The sequence below is a fragment of the Pleurodeles waltl genome, chromosome 2_1 (assembly GCF_031143425.1).
Source record: "Pleurodeles waltl isolate 20211129_DDA chromosome 2_1, aPleWal1.hap1.20221129, whole genome shotgun sequence".
NCBI classification, from domain to species: Eukaryota; Metazoa; Chordata; class Amphibia; order Caudata; family Salamandridae; genus Pleurodeles; species Pleurodeles waltl.
Window position 1 is genome coordinate 812,391,043 of NC_090438.1, and position 21,374 is coordinate 812,412,416.

A 21,374-nucleotide genomic window follows, 5' to 3' on the forward strand; every position below is an offset into this window, starting at 1 on the left:
TAAATTGAAGAAAAAAAAACGTACCTGCTTTGCTTCCATGCCGCGCTCCTCTCGGGTTGCTGCTGCTGGCACAGACCCCCAGCCTGCCCTGTAACAATCCTGAAGCTGCTCAGAGCAGTGTAAGGATTGGCTGGGAGCGCCTAGCCAGGGCGCTCCCAGGCAGACTGGGAGCCTTTGCAGGCTCTCTCCAGCCCACCAACCATGTTGCTGGGTTGGAGAGAGCCCTGTACGCATGTGTGTTTGGCCAGCCTGAGACAGCCGGCCAAACACACATGCACTCTGAGGTGAGTGCACAGTGTACTCCCCTCAGCTCGTTACCCCTAATGCCCTGTTTCTTTTACATAGAAAGGATAATAAACATAGGGAGGGGTGACGCTTCTCCGCCCATACGGAGGAGCCGCGCCTGCTTGGATGTCTCCTTATGTGTCTGAGCTTTGGTCATTGAGAAAGGAACAGCTTAAATGAGCAGAATGTGAGGGGGTGATATTAAACAAAGTGTCAGAAACCCTGATTTTCCCAGGCCTGGGAGGCCATACTGCAGGATTGCCGCTTGATGGACACTTAGGACAGAATCCTTGCTGTTTCGGAGGTTGATGAGCGCAGTCATTCCTGAAACTATGGCGTCTGCTGGCACCTATTACCTAAAGATCTGACTTTTGTAGTCAGGTCCCACACTTATTGACCAGATAGTTTACATAAGAGTGGCATACCCAATGGACCTACTCTACCCTAATGACAGGATATTGTTGAAAACCACTTTTAAAGTCTCTCTAGTGGGTTAGTTGTTTACTTCTTCTTAATATTTGTTTATGCATATAGACTGTTCTCTTTCACGCCTCAACAGCCTACCAATTATATGTTCTCTACAGCACGTTGAACCATCCATACTATTGAAGACCATTCTATTTCCCCTTCCCACCCATCCTGTCTGGTTCTTTTGTTTGTTTACCCTGCTCCTGGTATGCTGTTCCGGGTGGACTGCTTGATTTGTAAGCCTTTGGATGATACACTATTCTGATATCATAAAATCAATACAATTGTGTTTTAAAAAGAAATGTAATGTGAAAGTAACATCCTCAAGGGAGGAGTGATGTACAATATAAATTTGGAAACAAGAACAAAGTTCTGTGAAAAGACCCTTACTAGTGCGCCCATGTCTTATTCAGTAATAGATGTGTCACCATAAAGTATTTAGAGCCCTCCATAGAGAGAATTTGCATAGTACCATCCAGTGGTAAATGCTAATGCAAAATTACAGTTTTAGGGAAAAAAAACAAATAAAGCTAATCAGGCAGTACCAGAATGAGATGACTGCTAGATGAAAAGGGTCTGCCAGCCCAGGCTTCTTTGAGCTTTGAAGGATGAAGCAGACCATTGACTCAGCCTGCTGTTAGCACAGGCTGAGTCAATGGTGCTCCTGCATGGCATGTGCAGTTAGAACATTTTGTAGTCAGGACAGGGGTAATAACAGGCTACACAGTTGGTGCTGGGACAAAACAATTCAGCTGCAGGATGCCTGATGAGAAAGAACTTAGTTGCAAGGAATAGCACACCTGTGCATTTAGCCTCACCCCCTTTTGTTTCATGGCTCCAACCCTAGCTGGAATCATGGGTGCAAGCCACAGCAGGTTACAGGTTTCAAGGGATTCTGGTATACTTGTCCCACATTGGTAGCCAGTGTCCCAATGTTTTCACCCTCACAGTGGCCCCCATGCTTTAATCCAGCAAATGCACAAAGTGAACATGGACAAATGAATTCAACTGCAAGATGACCAATGAAAAAGCCCTTCTGAGCAAAGAGCTGCACTCTTCCCGTATTGATGGCAGTCCTGAAGCAGGCCGAGGTTGTCCCTTTGTCCTATATGTCCAATCTTGCTATGTTTCTGACCAATTGTAACTGGTATTTAGTGCTTAAGAAGGAAGGGAACGAGTTCCAAAGCCAGAAAATACTTTAGAGAAGAAGGTATAAATGTGATGATCATCCAAAAACAACAGTTACTTTAAACTATTCTGTTTTTATATTTATGTATTAGAAGTTTCTAAAATACAGCTGACAGCCAACTCTTTTAGATGTCATTTTCGAAGATATTGAAAGCAAGAAATTATAATCATTTTAGATTTCTTCCTGATTGTTTTTGCAGGATGTGATGCACAATTCAGACCAGGAGGCCATCCTTCAACTAACCAACCTTGTGGAAGGAGTCTACATCTTTCATCTAAAAGTCACAGATGCCCGGGGTGATTCGGACATCGACACAGCTACTGTGGAAGTAAGGCCAGGTATGGTGTATCATGGAGCAATACATCTGAGCCTAAAAGTCTGTCAGACTGGGGAACTCTCCAAACATGGACAAGCACCTTGAACCTTTGTTGTATATAGAGATTTTACTGCCCCTGGTTCTGGGTTTGTTTGGGATGCCCCTTTTGTGGTTATCCTTAGGGGTTACAACTGCACCAAGAGTCTTTACCAAATACCTGGCAGTTGTAGGAGCTCATTTGAGAAGACACAGCATTCATGTCTTCCTATACCTAGACGATTGGCTGAAAAAGAGTTCAAGCAGACAGAAATGCCTGCCAAGACAAACAGACTACCACCAACTTGCTACACAAATTGGGTTTCACAGTCAAAGCAACAAAATCCCACTTGCAGCCTCTCCATATATAAACACATCTGGGAGCAACCCTAAACTCCGTTATAGTTGCCCAAGCATTTCCCAAAGACCAGAGGGTTCTCAATCTCTAGAACCAACTGGCTCTTTTTCAGCCACATTGTTGCCTACCAGTAAGAGAAGGGATGCGCCTTTTGGGCATGATGGTATCCTGTATAGCGATTGTCCGCACACCAGGCTTTACATGCGTCCTCTACAAGAGAATCTAGCAACTCAGTGGTCACAAGCTAACAACTATTTAGAGGATCTAGTGTTGATGTCGCCCATGATGGTCCATCTGGAGCTGCAGTAATTGGAACACAGCCAGCCTACTTAAGGGTAGACCGTTTATGAACCACATACCACAAGTGACAATTACCACAGATGTCAGTGATCCACCTCCCATGTGCAAAACCCCTTTGCGGAAATCTCAACGAGCCACCAGGATGCTGGGGATACTTACTCACTGGCCTGTTGCCTCTTTTTCTCAGTGGTCTACAGTTTGGCAATGGCAGCAACGACCCGGATGAATGCATGGAGCAGAACTGTATGCTTTGTTTCGAGTTCCTTACTCCATACACCTCTTTAGGCATCAACCGCCGAAGTGATGCCACCCTTTAAAGGCTTTCCAATTACCTGATCTTGGCTGGTGTCACATTTTGTCAGGATTGGCGGCTCTTTATGGTTGGGGCTGCACCAATCAGACCTTTGACAGCCCTTTGAGCCTGGAGCTATGCTGGTCAGCTTCTCGGCAGCCCTTAGCGTCAGGGGCTGCACTAATTGGTGTCTTGACGGCCCTTAGCCATTGGAGCTGCACCATTTACTCTTGTCAGAGCCTCTAAAATCTCAGCGGTCATTTTAGGGGCCTGGGAGTATTTAAACCCCACCCAGGAAATGCTCGATGCTTTTCATTGAGCTTACTTGTGAGGCAGTGCAACTCTCAGATTTTCAAAAGGGAATTTGAATCCTGTGCAAGAATGCTATTTCTCCAAGAGGATGGTGTAACGAGGAGAAAAATCTTTTTTTTTTGTCCTTGTTAGTTCCTCTTTCTGTGTGTGCTGCATTTTGCAGCACACATAGAAATAGGAAAATGCCTTGAAAGATTGTTTTTGTGCAGGAAGGTGCCCTTTCCTGCACACAAACAATTCTCTTTGTAACGCAGGTACCCTTGCATAGTGATGCAAGGTTGCCTGCATTTGCCCTAGACTGCCTGAAGTGTGCCAGCACTATGAGAAAGCAGAAGTGCTCCATATCTTATTAAATATGGAACATTTCTGCTTTTTCACGCAGTGCAGCAAGTTGCCTTGCTACACTGTGATGGTTGAAAATTTTGTAAGGATGGAGACTTTATGGTTTGTTTTCTCCCCCGTGTGCACCTGTCTGATTGTTGTTTATTTCGCTTGTTTTGTTATTTTATTGTTTGTTCCCAACCCCCCTTCCTGTTCCCGGGATATTGTGGGCCCATGCAGTCTCTGCAGCCGGATGCAGAGTGAAGAACACGTTCCTCCTCGGCCAGGTCATGACAGAATACAAAGCCAACGTTATTAAGGTCGCTCAGACAACACAGTTTCCAGGTCATTTGACGTATCTACCTTTACTAGTACCTTATTTGAACTCCAAGGACAGGTGGATTGGCGCAGGTAGAGAACCAAACATTCAGGTCTCACATGGTAGTGGTGTCTCATCGTCTAGAGTGAGTATAGATCCAGTTAAGTGACCACACACCTCCACAAGGTTCTACAACCACTTCCTCATCTTCATTACCTGCAGCCAACATGCTAAACCAATAAGCGTCACCACTTGCCCCCTAACAGCGTTATGGGGGAGACCCTAAAAAACTAAATATTTTCTTGAGGCAGCATAAACTCCATTTTCAATGCCAACCTCTAGCATTCCCATCTCCTGAGTCATGAGTTGTCTTTATGCTCTCCTACTTTTCCTAAGATGAAGCGGCCTGGTTCACTGTGTTGGTGGCAAATGATGATCTACTTCTCTATTTAATTGATTGTTTCGACGCTGAGTCCTATGCATATTTGATCATCGCACCACCACGTAAACTGTAGGCAACAAACTGCTTGATCTACCACAAGGAAACTGAGATCTCTTACGCCACTTGGCTCAATGTAATAGTCTTGCTGTAGTGGTTTATTGGCCGGGGGCTAAGCATGCCTCCCTCTTTACCTTGGCCTCTGGGACGACCTCAAAGACATGCTGGCTCGGGCCGTAGACCGGCCTACCAATTGTGATGCATAGATCTCTCTGGTTCTCCAGTTGGACCACAGACTAGGGAACAGGAGGCACTCTAGTCCCATACCACCTCCTGCTGAAACTAGAACACATAAAATGCTATAGACAGTCCAGAGCCGATGCAGATTGGAGCGAACTTTGTGAGCAACTGTAATAAAAAACATCAAAAGATGTTTAGAAGTCCAGCAACAACCAATGGACTGGCCGCCAACTGCTCTCAAGTGGCAGCAGCACACATAACCATGAATGTATCTTTTTGTGGGATTACTGAGAATCTTGCTAATGTCTCTATAATGCTGAACTTGGGGGCTATAGGAATTTCTTGCAATCGGTCCTTTGTTCGCATGCACCATAAACTGATAATGAAAGGCTTGTGTGGAACAGGTATACGCCGTGGATGGCTCCCAGCTTACCTCTGGCCCTATTACCCACCAAACCAAATTAAGAGTCTCAACAACCATTCTCAGGTTTGCCAGTTTGATTTGATAGATACCCTCTAGTATAAGGTGATTTTGGGACTTCTTTGACTGGCAGAGCACAATCCCTCAATAGTTTGGCATCACGGAACTGTTACCTTCCTTTCTGACTACTGTCACATGTTTGGCACCCCACCCAAGGCCCTCAAACAGAACCCAGGAGTCAGTGTCCCAGCCAACCTGCCCAGGGTGGGGATAGCTGTTCTAGCAATGTCGCCACTCCAGCAATGCTACCATGACCTCATCAAAGTTTTAGCTAACAAAAGGCAGAGCCCTATCACCCCACAGGGAATTTGACTGTCAGATAGACTTGGAGCCTTTGGCAAAAATTCTCTGCAGCCGTATTTACACATCAACGGAAAAAGAGAATGAACACCTAAAAGAGTACCTGGCCAAATATCTGGCCGATGGATTTATCAGGCCTTCCAAGTCCCCGGATTTGTCACCCTTGTTCTTTGCTCCCCACCCAAAAAAAACCCAAATAAATTATGAATTGCGCCCTTGCATCAATTACCGTGCCTTGAACAAAATAACCATGAAGAACCGTTATACGCTCCCATTAATACCTACTGTGCTTGACGAGATCCGTTCAGCTGCAGCATTTTACTAAACTGGACCATTGTGGGGCCTATCATTTGGTGCGGTTTCGCCAAGGGGACAAATGGAGGACAGCCTTTAGAACAAAATTCATAGTAGTGTACATTGATGATAATTTGGTTTTTTTCAGCTCCATTCTCTGAACACATCAGCCATGTTCACCAAGTTTGCAAGCCCTAAAAAATAATGAGCTATTTGGCAGACTAAAGAAATGCGAGTTCCATGTGGGAGTTGTCGAATTTCTGGGATTCATTATCTCACCAGAGGTTCTTAACATGGATCCCTCTAAAGTACAAGACATCCTCCACTGGCACTTTCCAATGTGTGTCAAAGAAGTGCAAGGCTTACTAGGCTTTGCAAACTTCTATCTTAGGTTCGTCATAGGGTTTTTGCAGATCATTTCTCCCATCACCTCACTCTTTTGAAAGGGGAGAGTGTTCTATTGGACTACTGAAGCTAATTCTGCCTTCCAACTCTCAAAAAAAGAAATTCACTTCGGCCTCTATTCAACGTCCTGATACTGCGCAACCGTTTTGTGTTGTAGCGGATGCCTCCTACATGGCTTTGGGGGCCATACTTTCTCAGCATCATCAAGACACAGGACCGCTACACCTAGTAACCTTCTTTTCCTGAAAGTTAATAGACACAGAGAGAAACTATACAGTATTCAACAAGGAGCTTTTAGCAGTGAAAGCGGCTTCCAAAACTCGCACCATTAGCTCTTGGGAGCCAAACACCCGGTGACAGTTTACACCTACCCCCATAACTTACAAGTTTTAAAACAGCAAAAGGCTTGTCCCCTCAACAGTTATGGTGGTCTCTGTTCTTTGCAGACTACTCCTTCGTAATAACCTTCTGCCCAGGAAGGAGCATGGACCCATCAGGAGACTGAACCCATAAATAATCAACCATCCCTGCTTGCCGAAAACCAATTTTATCAATAATGTCTCCACTAAGTCTACGCATTGGAAGTCAGCCCTTTCGCAAGCCTTCTGCCAGATTGATGCCCATGCCTGGGCAGGTCCTCACCCCAAAGGGAAATTAGAACAAGGGTTGTTTTTTCATGTAAAACAAATCTATCTACTCACTGTGGCATTACAAAACCAAGCCTTGAGTTGGCGACATGACTTCCCCACACCTGGCCACTAAGACATTTAGAAGACCCTATATTTATTGAAAAGAGACGTCTGGTGGGATACCATTTCCAAAGATTATCACCAATATCTTTCGTCTTGTGCAGTTTGCGCTTAAGTCAAGCATGAGCATAAGAAACCAGCCAGTCTATTACATCCCTTTCCCATTCCATCTCACCCATGAGACTATTTCCATGGATCTCATTGTCAATTTACCAAGGGACAAGGGTTGCACCTCCTTACTTGTAGTGGTCGGCGGTTTATCTCAAATGTACCATTGCATACCCACTCAACAGAATACCTGATTCCCCTCAACTAGCTTCCCTCTTCTTACAACACATTGTTTATTTGCATGGTCTCCCTGCTAGTATAGCCTCGGACTTGTGGGGGGTGGTACAGTTCATCTCCCACTTCTGGCAGGCTTTCTGCAAAGTATTGGGTATCTCTGTGGATTTATCAACCTTGTGTCATGGACAGGCCGATGGCCAGGCAGGGCGGACAAACCAAAACATTGAGCAGTTTTTACAGTGCTTTGTCACTGAACAAGAGCAATGGCTAATGTTGGTCGGCTAGCCGAGTTTTGCTCTAACAATGCAGGCTCATCTACAAGGTTTTCACCCTTTTATGGTTACCATCCCCGGTTTCTTCCCATAGTGAGCCCTACTCCCTCTAAGAATCCCTCGGCTAAAGAACGGAATGAGTTATTGCGTGGCACCCTGACCACTGTGCAAGTACATTTATCTCAGGCCCAAGCAGCATACAATAGATTTGTGGATAGAAACTGAAGACCTGTACTGACTATTCGAATGGCCAAAAGATATGGCTCTTCAAATCAAATCAAATCATTAACATTTATAAAGCGTGCTACTCACCCGTGCGGGTCTCAAGGCGCTAGGGGAAAAAGGGGGGGGTTATCGCTGTTCGAACAGCCAGGTCTTTAAGAGTCTCCGGAAAGCTCCTCTTGACCAGACACCTGTGCCTCAAGGGACCTCGAAAGTATCTGCTCCAATTTATAGGCCCATTTCCGTCACCGAACTATATAGGGCAACAGCAGCATGCATACACTTAGCTCACACTTACATAACGCCATGACCGTTTACCCCACTTTTCATGTTTCTCTACTCAGACCTGTCCTTTTCCATATGCGTTTCCAAAACCCCCAGTGCCCATCACTTTTCACAAACAGCAGCAGCATGAAGTACATTCTGTTATCGACTCACAACTGATGCAAGGTAAACTTTTCTACTTGATAGACTGAAAAGGCCTTGCACGTCCGTGCCCCTCATCTCCTTCACCTGTTCCTTGCTTGCCATCCTGCCAAACCTAGACCAGTGTCCAGACCTTGGTAGGGGGCTACTGTCAGGGATCCAACTGCCATGCGCAACACCCCGTGCGTAAAACTCCATGAGTCACCAGGATACTGGGGATACTTACCCACTTGCCCGCTCCCCACTTTTCATGCTGGTCTACAGTTTGGCTGCAATGTCTCCACTGGTTATAGACTTGGGATATGGTGAATTGCAGCAATGACCCTGATGAAAATATGGAGTAGAACTGTATGCTTTGTTTCAAGTTCCTTAAGCCATGCACCTTATTAGACATTCAGTGCTGAAGTGTTGCTACCCTTAAAAGGCTTTCTGGGGACCTGCTCTTGACTGGTGTCACCTTTTGTTTATATTGGCAGCCCTTTGTGGTTGGGGTTGGACCAGTGGGACGTTAGGCTGCCCTTTGGGAATGAGGCTCCGCTGATCAGCTTCTTGGCGGGCCCTAGCTGTTGGGGCTGCACCAGAGACTCTTGCAAGAACCTCTAAAATCTCGGCACCCATCTTGGAGGCCTCCAAGTATTTAAATCCTGCCCGCGAAGTGCTCGATGCTTCGCATTGCACTTCCCAGTGAGGTAGAGTCTTCTGTGCATTCCTTTCAAAGGGGCATTTGGATCCTGCACAAGACTGCTGGTCCAAGCAACTTTCAGATAAGCACCTTGTAATCGACGCTCCAGTGGTGCATGAACTTGTTTTGACTTTTGGGTCACAGCCCAAACAATTACTGGTTGAAGCCCTATGTGCAGAAACAATGACAGAAACAGTGTTCAAATCTCTGATGGGGTCTTAGAATCAATTTGGGTGCATGTCAGGCGTTTAACTGTCGTAGACTTCCAACTGTGATTTACTGAATTACTAACCGTATCAAAAACTGTGTGATGTAAAAACAAGCTGGTATTCCTAAGCTCTGTATACATCTGTGATGGTGATAATGTAAACAAATGACTATACTAATTGCCCTGTACGTGTGTATGTAGTTGTAAACACACAATGCTTTATTTGTCCTATTGGGCTTTCAGGTAAAAAGACAGTGAATTGAGCCTTCTGTTCCTGCTAGGTACTCTGGGGGAGCGTTATCTATGTGCCCCCTGCCTATTTCCTTGTGATGTGACAAGGGGCTTGTTTCAGTCCATTCCGGGTCACAATAGTCTGTTAAGAGGATCAGAGAGCATCACTCAGGCAGGACCTACCCTGCTGTTTCTCCTCTATGAGCCAGCAAATCTACCAGCAGAGTGAGTGAGCATAGTAACTTGGTGTGCTGGATAGTATGTAAAGGCAGATTCCTGGTAAGGCTGAAGACCTCATGGTTTGCTTTCTCTACTGGTGCCAACGCGATGCTGTCTTAGTTGATATTTTAGTTTGTTATGTTAGTTTATGGTTTGTTCCCTACCCCACTTTGCTTGGGAACATTGGTCAGGTAGTGGCTATACTGTATTCTGCTGGCCGTCAGATGTTCTTAGGGGATCATGGACCCATGCTGCCTCTGGGCCCGGCACAGAATGAAGAATGCATTCCACGACTGCCCGTTCCTGACAACAGATTCGTAAACCGTAGGATGGAGTACGCATATGGAAGATAGGATAGTCAAGAGTGCATGGACCGATCAACAACAAACGCTACATATCAACGTACTAGATCTTGTAGTGATCCTGTTAGCATTAAAAGCCTTTTTAACCACTGTTACTCAGATAATAGTTCTCCTTCGACAGACATGGCAGCAATGTACTACATACAGAAGCGGGGGACACCCTTTCGATACAGTTGTCTTGCTTGGTGCAGGAGATTTGGCTTTGGGCTCTTCGCTATCACATCCACCTGCTCGCAGAATATCTCCCGGGAATGCACAACTCAGTAGCAGACCTGCTCAGAAGGACACAGCATCAAGTCCACAAGTGGGAACTCTTCCCCGAATCCTGCAACACTACTTCCTCCATTGAGGGACACCAGACTCAGATCTGCAACGCTACTTCCTTCATTGAGGGACACCAGACTCAGATCTATGTAAGTAACGTTTATTGCATAGTTAATAAAAACCATTACAAAAACCATGGAGATGACCCACTCCACTCTGTGTACACTGTTTCTGGCAGAGGTATTTTAAAAAGTATGACAGATCACTAGCAACAGGTTAAAAATAACCAAGACATATGCTATACAGCAATCACCCAGCTCCTTAAAAAATATGAGTGCTTTGTTACTGTACCATATAATAAACTAGTAACGAAAACTTAAAATCATAACTATGTATCGTGGCTGACAATAGCCTGGTTTCACTTAATCATCATCTCTGTTATTCAATGAAACCTCCATCAGGTTTGTTGATTCTGCAAATCATTTCTGTTATTCGAAGAAACCTTCATCAGGTTTGTTGATTCACCTATTGGTGCTGAGGTTCTATACAATGGTTCATATGGCTATGACTCACTCAGTAACTTCTTCACCTGATTCAAGAATTTTGTACCCCTGAAATCTAGATGAGTTGAAGTTTTGCTAAGCAAAGCCATGACTGCTTGTCTGCAAGTCTGGATTTACAATTGCAGGAGTAGTGGCTTTAGTAGCATTCTTCTTAATACTAGAAGAGCTGGATAGATGCAGAATATGTGGATGATTGATTCTTGCTTGTATCCACATAAACAGCAATTTCGGGCAACTTTGCCAGGATCCTTTGTATCGAATTGGCCAAAAATGAAACATCATAAAGTGATGTTTCAAAGCCAGTGAGAAGTGAGTTGTCAAATATATTTGTGGCTTCTGCTTCAGAAAGGTCTGGATCACGGTCCATACTTGGTGTTCTTTGCGAGTGAGGATTTATCCAATAGTAGTGACATGGATTATTTTGTGGCGTTACTTATTCGGGAGAAGGCAGTCCTTCCCAAAGGCACAGTCCATGCTTCTCTGGCACTAAGGCCTTCAATTGCAGAAAGTAAGTGGCATCAGATTTGAGGTCAACAAAGCAGCCAAATAAGGACTTTTTTGTTGGATTGGCTTTTCTGTTACTTAGCTTATTACAGATAGGTTTGCAATTGTCCCCATATCTGGTCTGAATCCAGTTGTATTTTTGGAATTCGTTTGTTCTAGTTGACCTATTCGCCACAGCAGAAAACTGAAAAAGCCAAAGCTTCACCTCCAGGCATTACCACTCACAGTCCAAGAGCAATGCACTACAGATGAACTGGTGAGGGAGATTTGCCTACGCGTTTCTACTTCTCTCACTCACTCCTTTTCATGTATGAAAACTCAAACAGACATCCCTCAAGGTGATCCTAGTGACTCCCAGTTGGGTGAGACAACCTTCGTACACTACACTGCTGGACCTGTCTTTAGTACCTAACAAGAAGCTTCCTAACACGCCAGACCTTTTCTCTAAGAGCGGCGTCAAAGTCAGCTGTCCCAACCCCTAACAACTGAACCTCACCATATGGACCCTGAAATCCCAGAATTTGGATACTTGCACCTGCCTCCAGAGTGTATGGGCATTGTTAAAGAGGCAAGGCATCCAACAACTAGAGGCTGCTATGCAGCTAAATGAAAAAGATTTGTCCATTACTGAATGGTGCAACACATAAACTCCCATGCGCCTATAGTGCAACAAATATGCTATTTGCCACACCTACAAAAATCAAGGCTAGCATACTCTTCCATTCGAGTGCATCTTGCTGTAATTGGAGCATACCTGCAGAATTGTAAGCATCAGTCCTTTTTTTGTGTACCGTCATTAAAACGTTCATGGAAGGGCTTAAAAGAATAATCCTTCCATGAGCACACCAGGTCCCAGCATGTAATTTCAGTGCAGTACTTACAAGATTTATGTCCACACCTTTTGAACCTTTGAACCTTTGGATTCCTGCCCCCTACAGCTCCTGTCATGGAAGATTGCTTTATTGCAAAGGGTTAGTGAATTACATGCCCTCACAATAGAAGAACTGTACTTTCAGAATTTCCAACTCAAGGTACGACTATGGACCCCATAGTTTCTTCTAAAAGTTGTATCTCCTTTTAACTTAAATAAGGCACTAGGCCTCCCCTTGTTCTTTCCTAAACCGGAAACAGTCACAGAAAGACCACTACACATGCTTGAGGTTAAAAGAGAATTGCTGTGTTACATTGATAAGATTAAACTCTTTAGGAAAGTACAGCAGTTATGAGAGTTGCCTTCTCTAACCCTAGAAAGGGTAAGGCAATTTCAAAAGCATGAAATTGTACGATGCAATGGATAGTAACAAGCATACAGATATATTATATTAAAGCCAAATGTATACTACCATCACTTCCACTAGCACATTCTACTAGAAAGAAAGGTACTTCTTTGGCGTTTCTAGGAAACATTCTTTAGCTGACATTTGCAAGGCAGCAGCTTGAACTAATCCACATGCATTTACCAAACATTACTGTGTGGATGTTCAAGCAAGACAACAAGTTCTGGTTGGTAAGTGTTAAAAACTTTAACACACACATCTGCACTAACTGATGCCCAAATCCACAGCTGGAAGAAAACTGCTTTACAGTCTGTGCATAGCATGTGCATTGTTGGACCTGGCCCTTTTTGCAGGGTCATCCCTAAACTATTTGCCTCCTTCCTCCTATTTTTTCTCACCAGTTTTTGTTGGCTTTAGGACTCTGGGCACTCTACCACTGCTAACCAGTGCTAAAGTGCATATGCTTTCTGTGTAACTTGTATGTGTAATTGGCTTATTCCTGATTGGCATATTTGATTTACAGTAAGGCCCTAGTAAAGTGCACTAGAGGTGCCCAGGGTATGTAAATCACATGCTAAAAGTGGGCCTGCAGAACTGGTTGTGCCACCCACATGAGTAGCCCTGTAAAGATGGCTCAGACCTGCCACTGCAATGTCTGTGTGTGCAGTTTTAAACTGCCAATTTGACCTGGCAAGTGCTCCCACTTGCCAGGCCTTAACCTTCCCTTTTTCAACATATAAGGCACCCCTAAGGTAGGCCTTAGGTAGCCCCATGGGCAGGGTGCAATCTGACAACAGTAGCGACATAAACCATGATGTTCCAATAATACTGCCCTGACAGTCCCCTTAACCATTAACGGGAGTAACACCTGAGAACACGTAGGAAACCCCTGTTCTGCATAATATCTGCCAAACAAATAGTAAATCAAAACAAAGCAAATATCCAATCGTTTTCCACTGCACTCTCTTATTGTGTGTCACTAGTCGCACATCTGCCCACATCCATACCCACCCGGCTACACAGCCGTTTACAGGTAATGGTATATCTTGTTATGGCTCAGTCTTTACTTCTGTCTGAGTCGGCAGACGGGCATAAAGTGTACGTTCGTTTAATTGAACCACAGTTGGTCAAGGAATAAGAACATGCAATGGTGATCACTGGGGACGCGTAACTGATTTGGCTTCAAAGGCCAGCACTGTCCCACTGCATGGTCACCTGTTCACCCCCTCATCCGTCCTCATAGTGACAAATACATCTTCCTTTGCTGTCCCCAACTCAGCATACATAGCAATGTTTCCAATTGTAGTGTTTTTCTAACAAATTCACTATTAACCTCAAGTACGTCTCCCCAGAACTGTAAAATAATTGCATTTTGCCATACCATATGGAAAATCCCACATGTGGTCTTTATGTGTAGGGGTGAGTTAGGTATAATGGTGGTAGTTGAACTGGATGTATTTTAGGCAGGCATTACGGGACACCCTTTGAACTAATTCTAGCACTGAGGCCATTGATCTGTTATATCTGCCCTGATATTTTGTTTCCAACTGGCCCTAAGTGGCATTGTTGGTACGTTGTGTAGGGTCAACAGTGGAATTATATGGCACTGATACTGCCCTTCATGCCCATCCATTCGTAAGTAGTATACTGATGGCAAGTGTTGTAGTAGGCTCCAATCCTTAATGCTGCCTTAACTGCTGCAGTGTATTGTCTAATACATTGTAAGTGATGAACTGTCCTGGTCCCATGTTGAATTGTTTTGGAGTTTCTGGAACGTACAGAGAGTCCCATGTGTATAGAGGCCGTGCAATTCTGTGACACCAGCCTTTGTTTAAGGCCTTTTATCATGTGTGGCCATGAGATGATGAAAAGGATGAGGGGACCAAAGTGGGAGTTCTAGTGCATACCTGTGGTGTTTGGGCTCTATGCATCATCACCCGCCATGCCCTGGCATCTCGCCCATTTTATGTACTTTTGGCTGCCCCACTCACAGGGCCATCAATGAATATTTATCTGAGGGACCTGCACGTCTCCGAAAAACATCTTTCTTTTCCTTACCGGTTTCTGGCTCGGGCTCAGCCACCTAGCTACCCACTGCAGCCGGACTGGACTGCAGCATAGTTTCGTTCATAATTGGGGGCCCCTAAACCACCTGCCTAAGTGGGATGCTGTAACTTATGGAGAGCAACCCGTTTCTTGCTCAAACCTCAAATAAGATCAGGGAGAATCTTATGCAAGACGGTAATTACCTTTCTGGGTAGCTGAACCGGAAGTGCCAAGAGGAAGTAAAGTAATCTAAGGAGGACCAGCAGTATCGCTACCCTGCCCATTGGGGACAATGGGAAGGACACTCAGAATTTCACAGACTGACGTAATGATGCTATCAGCTTGCCCAGTTTCCCTTCAATTAAGACAGCATCTGTGTGAAATATATTTATCACCTGGTATTTAAAAGTATGGAATCTCAGCTCTGTCACCATCAGGGGGAGTCCAGTACATACCTCGTCCTGTAGGAGACACTGAGGGAAAAGCAGGATTTATTGGAGTTAATTTTTAACCAGAACTTATTTTGCAACTCATTCAAAATGTCCATCATCTCCGGCAGAGCCACAATGCCATTGCTAAGATAAGTCAGACCGTGGTCTACAAATGGAGATACATAGAGAGATAAAATGCCACCTTTTTCCAAACCAACTCCAAGTTCTTTCAAGATTACCATTAAATAGGGCCACCTCGGTGTGTTGAAAGCCTTATCTATATCAAGTAAGAAGGCCACCTGACATGAGTTGGATTCCTGGGCACTGTTTACCAAGCAGGCAACGGAGATGAAAGAAAGTATTCCTCCGCAGCACTAATCTGTTTTGATGAGAATGTATCACTGACACTGACAACCGGTAGGAGCCTGTTGGTTAGTACTTTGCAAGCAGGCCAATAATTCATATATTCTTGCAGCGGGACCACCCTTCAACATCTTCAGTTTGCATTTTTAGAACATTTGAGGAGCTTGTCCTTGAGGGCTGCCAATTGAGAGGAGTTCCTTGACTGTCGGGCATATTGCCATGAAGGTGGACTCAGTAGTCTCCATTCCATCTACCAGCTTCCTGTGGTCATCCGGTAGAAGGTTGAGATTCAGGGCATCCCTTTCAATCTTAGCTTCCAGCGTGGTATGAATTCTTGATGAGCCTGCTGGTCAAATTTACTGGAGTGTTCCTTCAGTGTTGTGCCTACTTGTGACAAAGGATCCAAGGTGGTAGGGGGATTAGTCGTGGTTGTTGTGGCGTTGGCAATTTTAGGTTTCACCATCCCATGGCAGAAGTTTACCAAGCTGTAGAAAGCAGGCTGTGAGGCAGCCGGGGATGTCAGTGACCCCAATGAGAACAACAATGTCAGCACAGTGCCATATTTCCATTGCTGCCACAAGCACAGTCTGACACAATGAGCCTGAGAAGCAACGTTCAGTCCTGCTCCTTTGGTACACCTGCAGCAGGCCACAGCCTGATGTATTTGCTTGCAAGCCTCTTTGTGACAAAGTCACAGCCCTATATAGTTTCATTGGTCACTTAAATCCTGTGTAGCCTCCAAGCATCCCTACTCCCCTGCACTGCCCAGGCTCTTTGTTCACCACACACTAGCAGTTGTGCAGTCAAGGGCTTGGGGAGACTGTCCTCCGCAACTTGCTGTGCCTTTGAAGGAGCTCGAATTGTGAGAGGATCCCCAGAGACAAAAATGCTACTTCTTAGCTAAACAAGGGGGCGGATGTGATCCTAGCAATTATGCCCTCAGTCCCCTCACATTTCCAGGCACACTGCTGTTTCTGCTGTAATGCAGCATATAAATATCCAGGTAGGACACACAATAAGTTTCTTCTGAAATAGGCTTTGGTGCACAGACTCCAGAGGGGATGGTGCTGGGGAACCAATCCCATTACCTGATATGCCTCACCACTCACGTCAATATGCCCCTTCTCTAGTCAGCATCGGCCGTGTTCACGCCGTTTGAGGTCTCTCAATCTTGCCTCACATTTCAGGTCAGCTGCTGCCTCCATTCTCGGGGCCCAAGACCCCCTTTCTCTGTACCACTGCGGCCCAGCTGTTGTGTAGTCATTTTAGCTACAGTTTTATACATGTTATTTTTAGGAAACTAGGCCTGCCGCTGTGCACTTTAACCTAGATGTGTTTTGTTTTAGCTTTGTTATATTATTTTAACAGAAGCCACGTTTTCGGTCTTGTTTTATTTTCTCTATCTAGCTGTTCTTCGCCTAGGTCGGCACTGCGTTCTTAAACAAGACATTTCTTTCACTCTGTGCTTTCTCAAGGCTGCAGTAAGATAGGTTGCTGGCAAAAGTGGTACGCTTTGTCTACAATGTTCACAGAAACATACACACTCTTACGTTCTTGGAACATCAGCTGTTTTATTATAAAAACACTACTTTGACCCATGTACGTTAGACGGAGATTCCAGTCAGATGACGAGGACTGTATGCTGATTGCTGATTGCTTCACTACAGCTGCTTATGTAGACTACATGCCTCTTGCTCAGGTATGAGGGATGATGTCTTCCCAGGGGAAACCTAAAGGGCAGAATTAGAGCTTAACATGCTGTGCTCTAACATAGCATAGGTAGGAACTATGCTTAACAATCTTAGTGACACTATGGTAGCGTTGTTTTTGTGTTTTACTCTCCTTGTCACAATCTTAATCTTATTGTGCTTCATTGTCCTAGTTATTGCAACACATGCTTTCTTATCTAAGATGCAGTTACTTCAATAAAACCTGCCTCTGATTGTCCTTGCATATGTGAGACTAATGTAACTGAGAGAACAGATGAAATTTGAGTGACCACGATTCCCCTGAGGAGTCATTAATGTCATGCGCCTGGTTGCCCAATCATCCCTGCTCTTGGGTGGAGGTGAGGCACTGCTAGTTAGCGGAACAAAACCCAGATTAGGCTGACAGGTGTCATATGGTGCAGGATCAGACTCAGTCCCCCGCAATGCAGGTGATTATGCCGCCCAAATCCAGTAGTCTCATTAGGATAATGAGAACCTACGCGACACAGCATCTCACAGGAGGATGCCACTTTGCTTGGCTCCCTGCTCCCTCACCACCAGGCACCGCTTCCCAAGCCTGGCTCCTGTCAGGGACACCCAACCGCACCACAACTCCAGACAGCAGCTCCTTCTGAGGTGATAACTAATGCAGCACTGGGGGAAAGCTGTTAGGGGTGCCCACCGACCACATGGAACCCATGTAATTGGTCCAGGCAGGGCAGAATGCTCACTGATCACAGGGAGCCCAGGTGATCAGTCAAGGCCGGGCTGCTCCAACATGTTGGGCTCGGACATGACATGCTGCCAGATTCTGAAAGCTTTCCAAAGCCCAGAGCTGTTTAACTACCAGTCCAAAGTAAACCCAAAATGAACCTGCCCAAGCCCAAAAAGTAGCCCAAACCTGTAACACACAAATATTGTACTAATAGGCTGGAACAAATATTTAGAAGCATAAATCTAGCTTCTATATTAAGCAAATATGTGTAACTCAGTGCCTGAATTATTCATTGCATTACGCACATTAAAAATGGAAGCAGCAGGAATCCTGGGGTGCCTGGGATATTAGGTGCTCCCCCTTGGCAAGGGAGGGTGCCCTGACCCCTGTGACGATCTGAGCCCCCGCTTCGAGGGTCCAGAGATCCCTGAACCCGGCAGCGCAGTGAGCCCTGCCCCGGGCTGCGTGGAGTGCGGCCTGATGGAGAGAGGGAGAGGCCTTTGCTCGGCCTTTCCCAGCAGACCGCTTGCCCTGTTTGGGCTTCCTCTGGTGGCTGGACTGACTCTGGAGGTGGCGTTGCGGCCTGCTGACCGCCCCGCATTGCGCAATTCTACAGTGAGGATCGGACCAGCTGTGGGACCCGGGGTGGATCGCGGAGCCCGGACGGAGGGGGGCCTAATCGTGTGCCCCTGCCCTGGCGGATGGCCTAGGATTGGGGCCGAGGGGATGCCATTGGAGGACGGTGAGGAGCGGGGGCCCAGGTGAGCGGCAGTGGACTGTTTGGCTCTGAGCCTCAGTGGAGCGGCTGGGGTGCAGCCCAGCGGAGTGAGTTGCTGTCCGGAGGGGGGAGACCAAGGCTTACCATTTGGAGAGCTGGCGTGAGTGAGTTGGGATCAGTTGCACATACTCGGCGGTTCAGGTGCGGCGCCATTGTATGAAGGTGTTCTGGATCCAAAACATGGAACACACCTAACACGCTGTAGGACGCTGACCTGGCTTGTAGTGGGTACCAGAGGTACTTACACCTTGTGCCAGGTCCAGTTATCCCTTATTAGTGTAGAAGAGGTGTTTCTAGCAGCTTAGGCTGATAGAAGGTAGCTATGGCAAAGCAGCTTAGGCTGAACTAGGAGGCATGTAAAGCTCCTACTATACCACTGGTGTCATATGCACAATATCATAAGAAAACACAATACACAGATATACTAAAAATAAAGGTACTTTGGGGGTGATTCTGACCGCGGCGGTCGGCGGTCGCCGCCGGCCAAGCGGTTCCCGCCGAAAGACCGCTCCGCTGTCAAAAGACCGCGGCGGTCATTCTGGCTTTCCCACTGGGCTGGCGGGCGACCGCCGAAAGTCCGCCCGCCAGCCCAGCGGGAAACACCCTTCCCACGAGGAAGCCGGCTCAGAATGGAGCCGGCGGAGTGGGAAGGTGCGACGGGTGCAGTTGCACCCGTCGCGAATTTCAGTGTCTGCAAAGCAGACACTGAAATTCTTTGTGGGGCCCTCTTACGGGGGCCCCTGCAGGGCCCATGCCAATGGCATGGGCACTGCAGGGGCCCCCAGGGGCCCCACGACACCCCATACCGCCATCCTGTTCCTGGCGGGAGAACCGCCAGGAACAGGATGGCGGTATGGGGTGTCAGAATCCCCATGGCGGCGCAGTAAGCTGCGCCGCCATGGCGGATTCCCATGGGCAGCGGAAAGTCGGCGGTACACCGCCGGCTTTCCGCTTCTGGCCGCAGCAGAATGCCCGGCGGAGTCAGAATGACCCCCTTTATTTTTATGACAATATGCCAAAAGTATCTCAGTGAGTACCCTCAGTATGAGGATGAGAAATATACACAAGATATATGTACACAAACCAAAATTATGCAGATAATAGCAAAAGGAAGTAATGCAAGCAATGTAAAGTTACAGTAGATTGCAATAGGAGCACATAGGTATAGGGGCAACACAAACCATATACTCCAAAAGTGGAATGCGAACCACGAATGGACCCCAAACCTATGTGAGCTTGTAGAGGGTCGCTGGTACTGTAAGAAAACAGGGAGGGTTAGAAAAATAGCCCACCCCAAGACCCTGAAAGGTAGGTGTAAAGTGCACCTACTACCCCCAGAGAGCACAGAAGTTGTGATAGGGGGATTCTGCAAGGAGAACAAACACCAGCAATGCAACAACAGTGGATTTCCGGACCTGAGTACCTGTAAGACAAGGGGACCAAGTCCAAGAGTCGCAACAGTGTCGAGAGTGGGCAGGAGCCTAAGAAATGCTAGCTGAGGGTGCAAGGAAGCTGCCACCTGTTGGAAGAAGCTTAGTGTTCTGCAAGAACGAAGAGGACTAGTAACTTCCCCTTTAGAGGATGGATGTCCCACGTCGTGAAGAAACTTGCAGAGGTGTTCCCACGCAGAAAGACCGCAAACAAGCCTTGCTAGCTTCAAGGGTCGCGGTTAGGGTTTTTGGATGCTGCTGTGGGCCAGGAGGGACCAGGATGTCGTCACTTGGAGGAGGAGACAGAGGGGGCGCCCAGCAAGTCAGGGAGCCCTCACAGAAGCAGGCAGCACCCGCAGAAGTACCTGAACAGGCACTTAGAAGAAAAGTGAACCGGAGTCCACCCGAAGTCACAAAAGGGAGTCCCACGACGCCGGAGGACAACTCAGAAGGTTGTGCACTGCAGGTTAGAGTGTCGGGGACCCAGGCTTGGCTGTGCACGAAGGAAATCCTGGAAGAGTGCACAGGAGCCGGAGCAGCTGCAAATCACACGGTACCCAGCAATGCAGTCTAGCATTGGGACTTATCTCCACCAAACTTGGACTGAAGAGTCACTGGACTGTGGGAGTCACTTGGACAGAGTTGCTGAGTTCCAGGGGCCACGCTCGTCGTGCTGAGAGGGGACCCAGAGGACCCGTGATGCAGTCTTTTGTTGCCTGCGGTTGCAGGGGGAAGATTCCGTCGACCCCCGGGAGATTCCTTCAGAGCTCCTGGTGCAGAGAGGAGGCAGGCTACCCCCAGAGCATGCACCACCTGGAAACAGTCGAGAAAGCCGGCAGGATGAAGCGATACAAGGTTGCTAGTAGTCGTCTTGCTACTTTGTTGCGGTTTTGCAGGCGTCCTGAGCAGTCAGCGGTCGATCCTTTGGCAGAAGGTGAAGAGGGAGATTCAGAGGAACTCTGATGAGCTCTTGCATTCGTTATCTGGTGAGATCCCCAAAGCAGAGACCCTAAATAGCCAGAAAAGGAGGTTTGGCTACCTAGGAAGGAGGATTGGCTACCAAGAGCAGTCCAGTGTGCCACAAATACCTCTGTTTCCTAGATGGCAGAGGTCTGGGACACATTGGAGGAGCTCTGGGCACCTCCCCTGGGAGGTGCAGGTCAGGGGAGTGGTCACTCCTTTTTCCTTTGTCCAGTTTCACGCCAGAGCAGAGCTGGGGGATCCCTGAACCGGTGTAGACTGGCTTGTGCAGAGATGGGCACCATCTGTGCCCATCAAAGCAT

The 21,374-nt window shown here is 46.7% G+C and overlaps 1 protein-coding gene across 1 annotated transcript in view; it reads left to right on the plus strand.

Moving 5' to 3' along the window:
• The window catches only part of KIAA0319 (KIAA0319 ortholog), a 562,397-nt gene that overhangs the window by 383,557 nt on the left and 157,466 nt on the right, over positions 1–21,374 (plus strand). Inside the window, exon 15 of the mRNA XM_069218755.1 lies at positions 2,142–2,280. Coding sequence (XP_069074856.1) covers positions 2,142–2,280 — 139 coding nt within the window. The remainder of the gene's footprint in view (positions 1–2,141; positions 2,281–21,374) is intronic.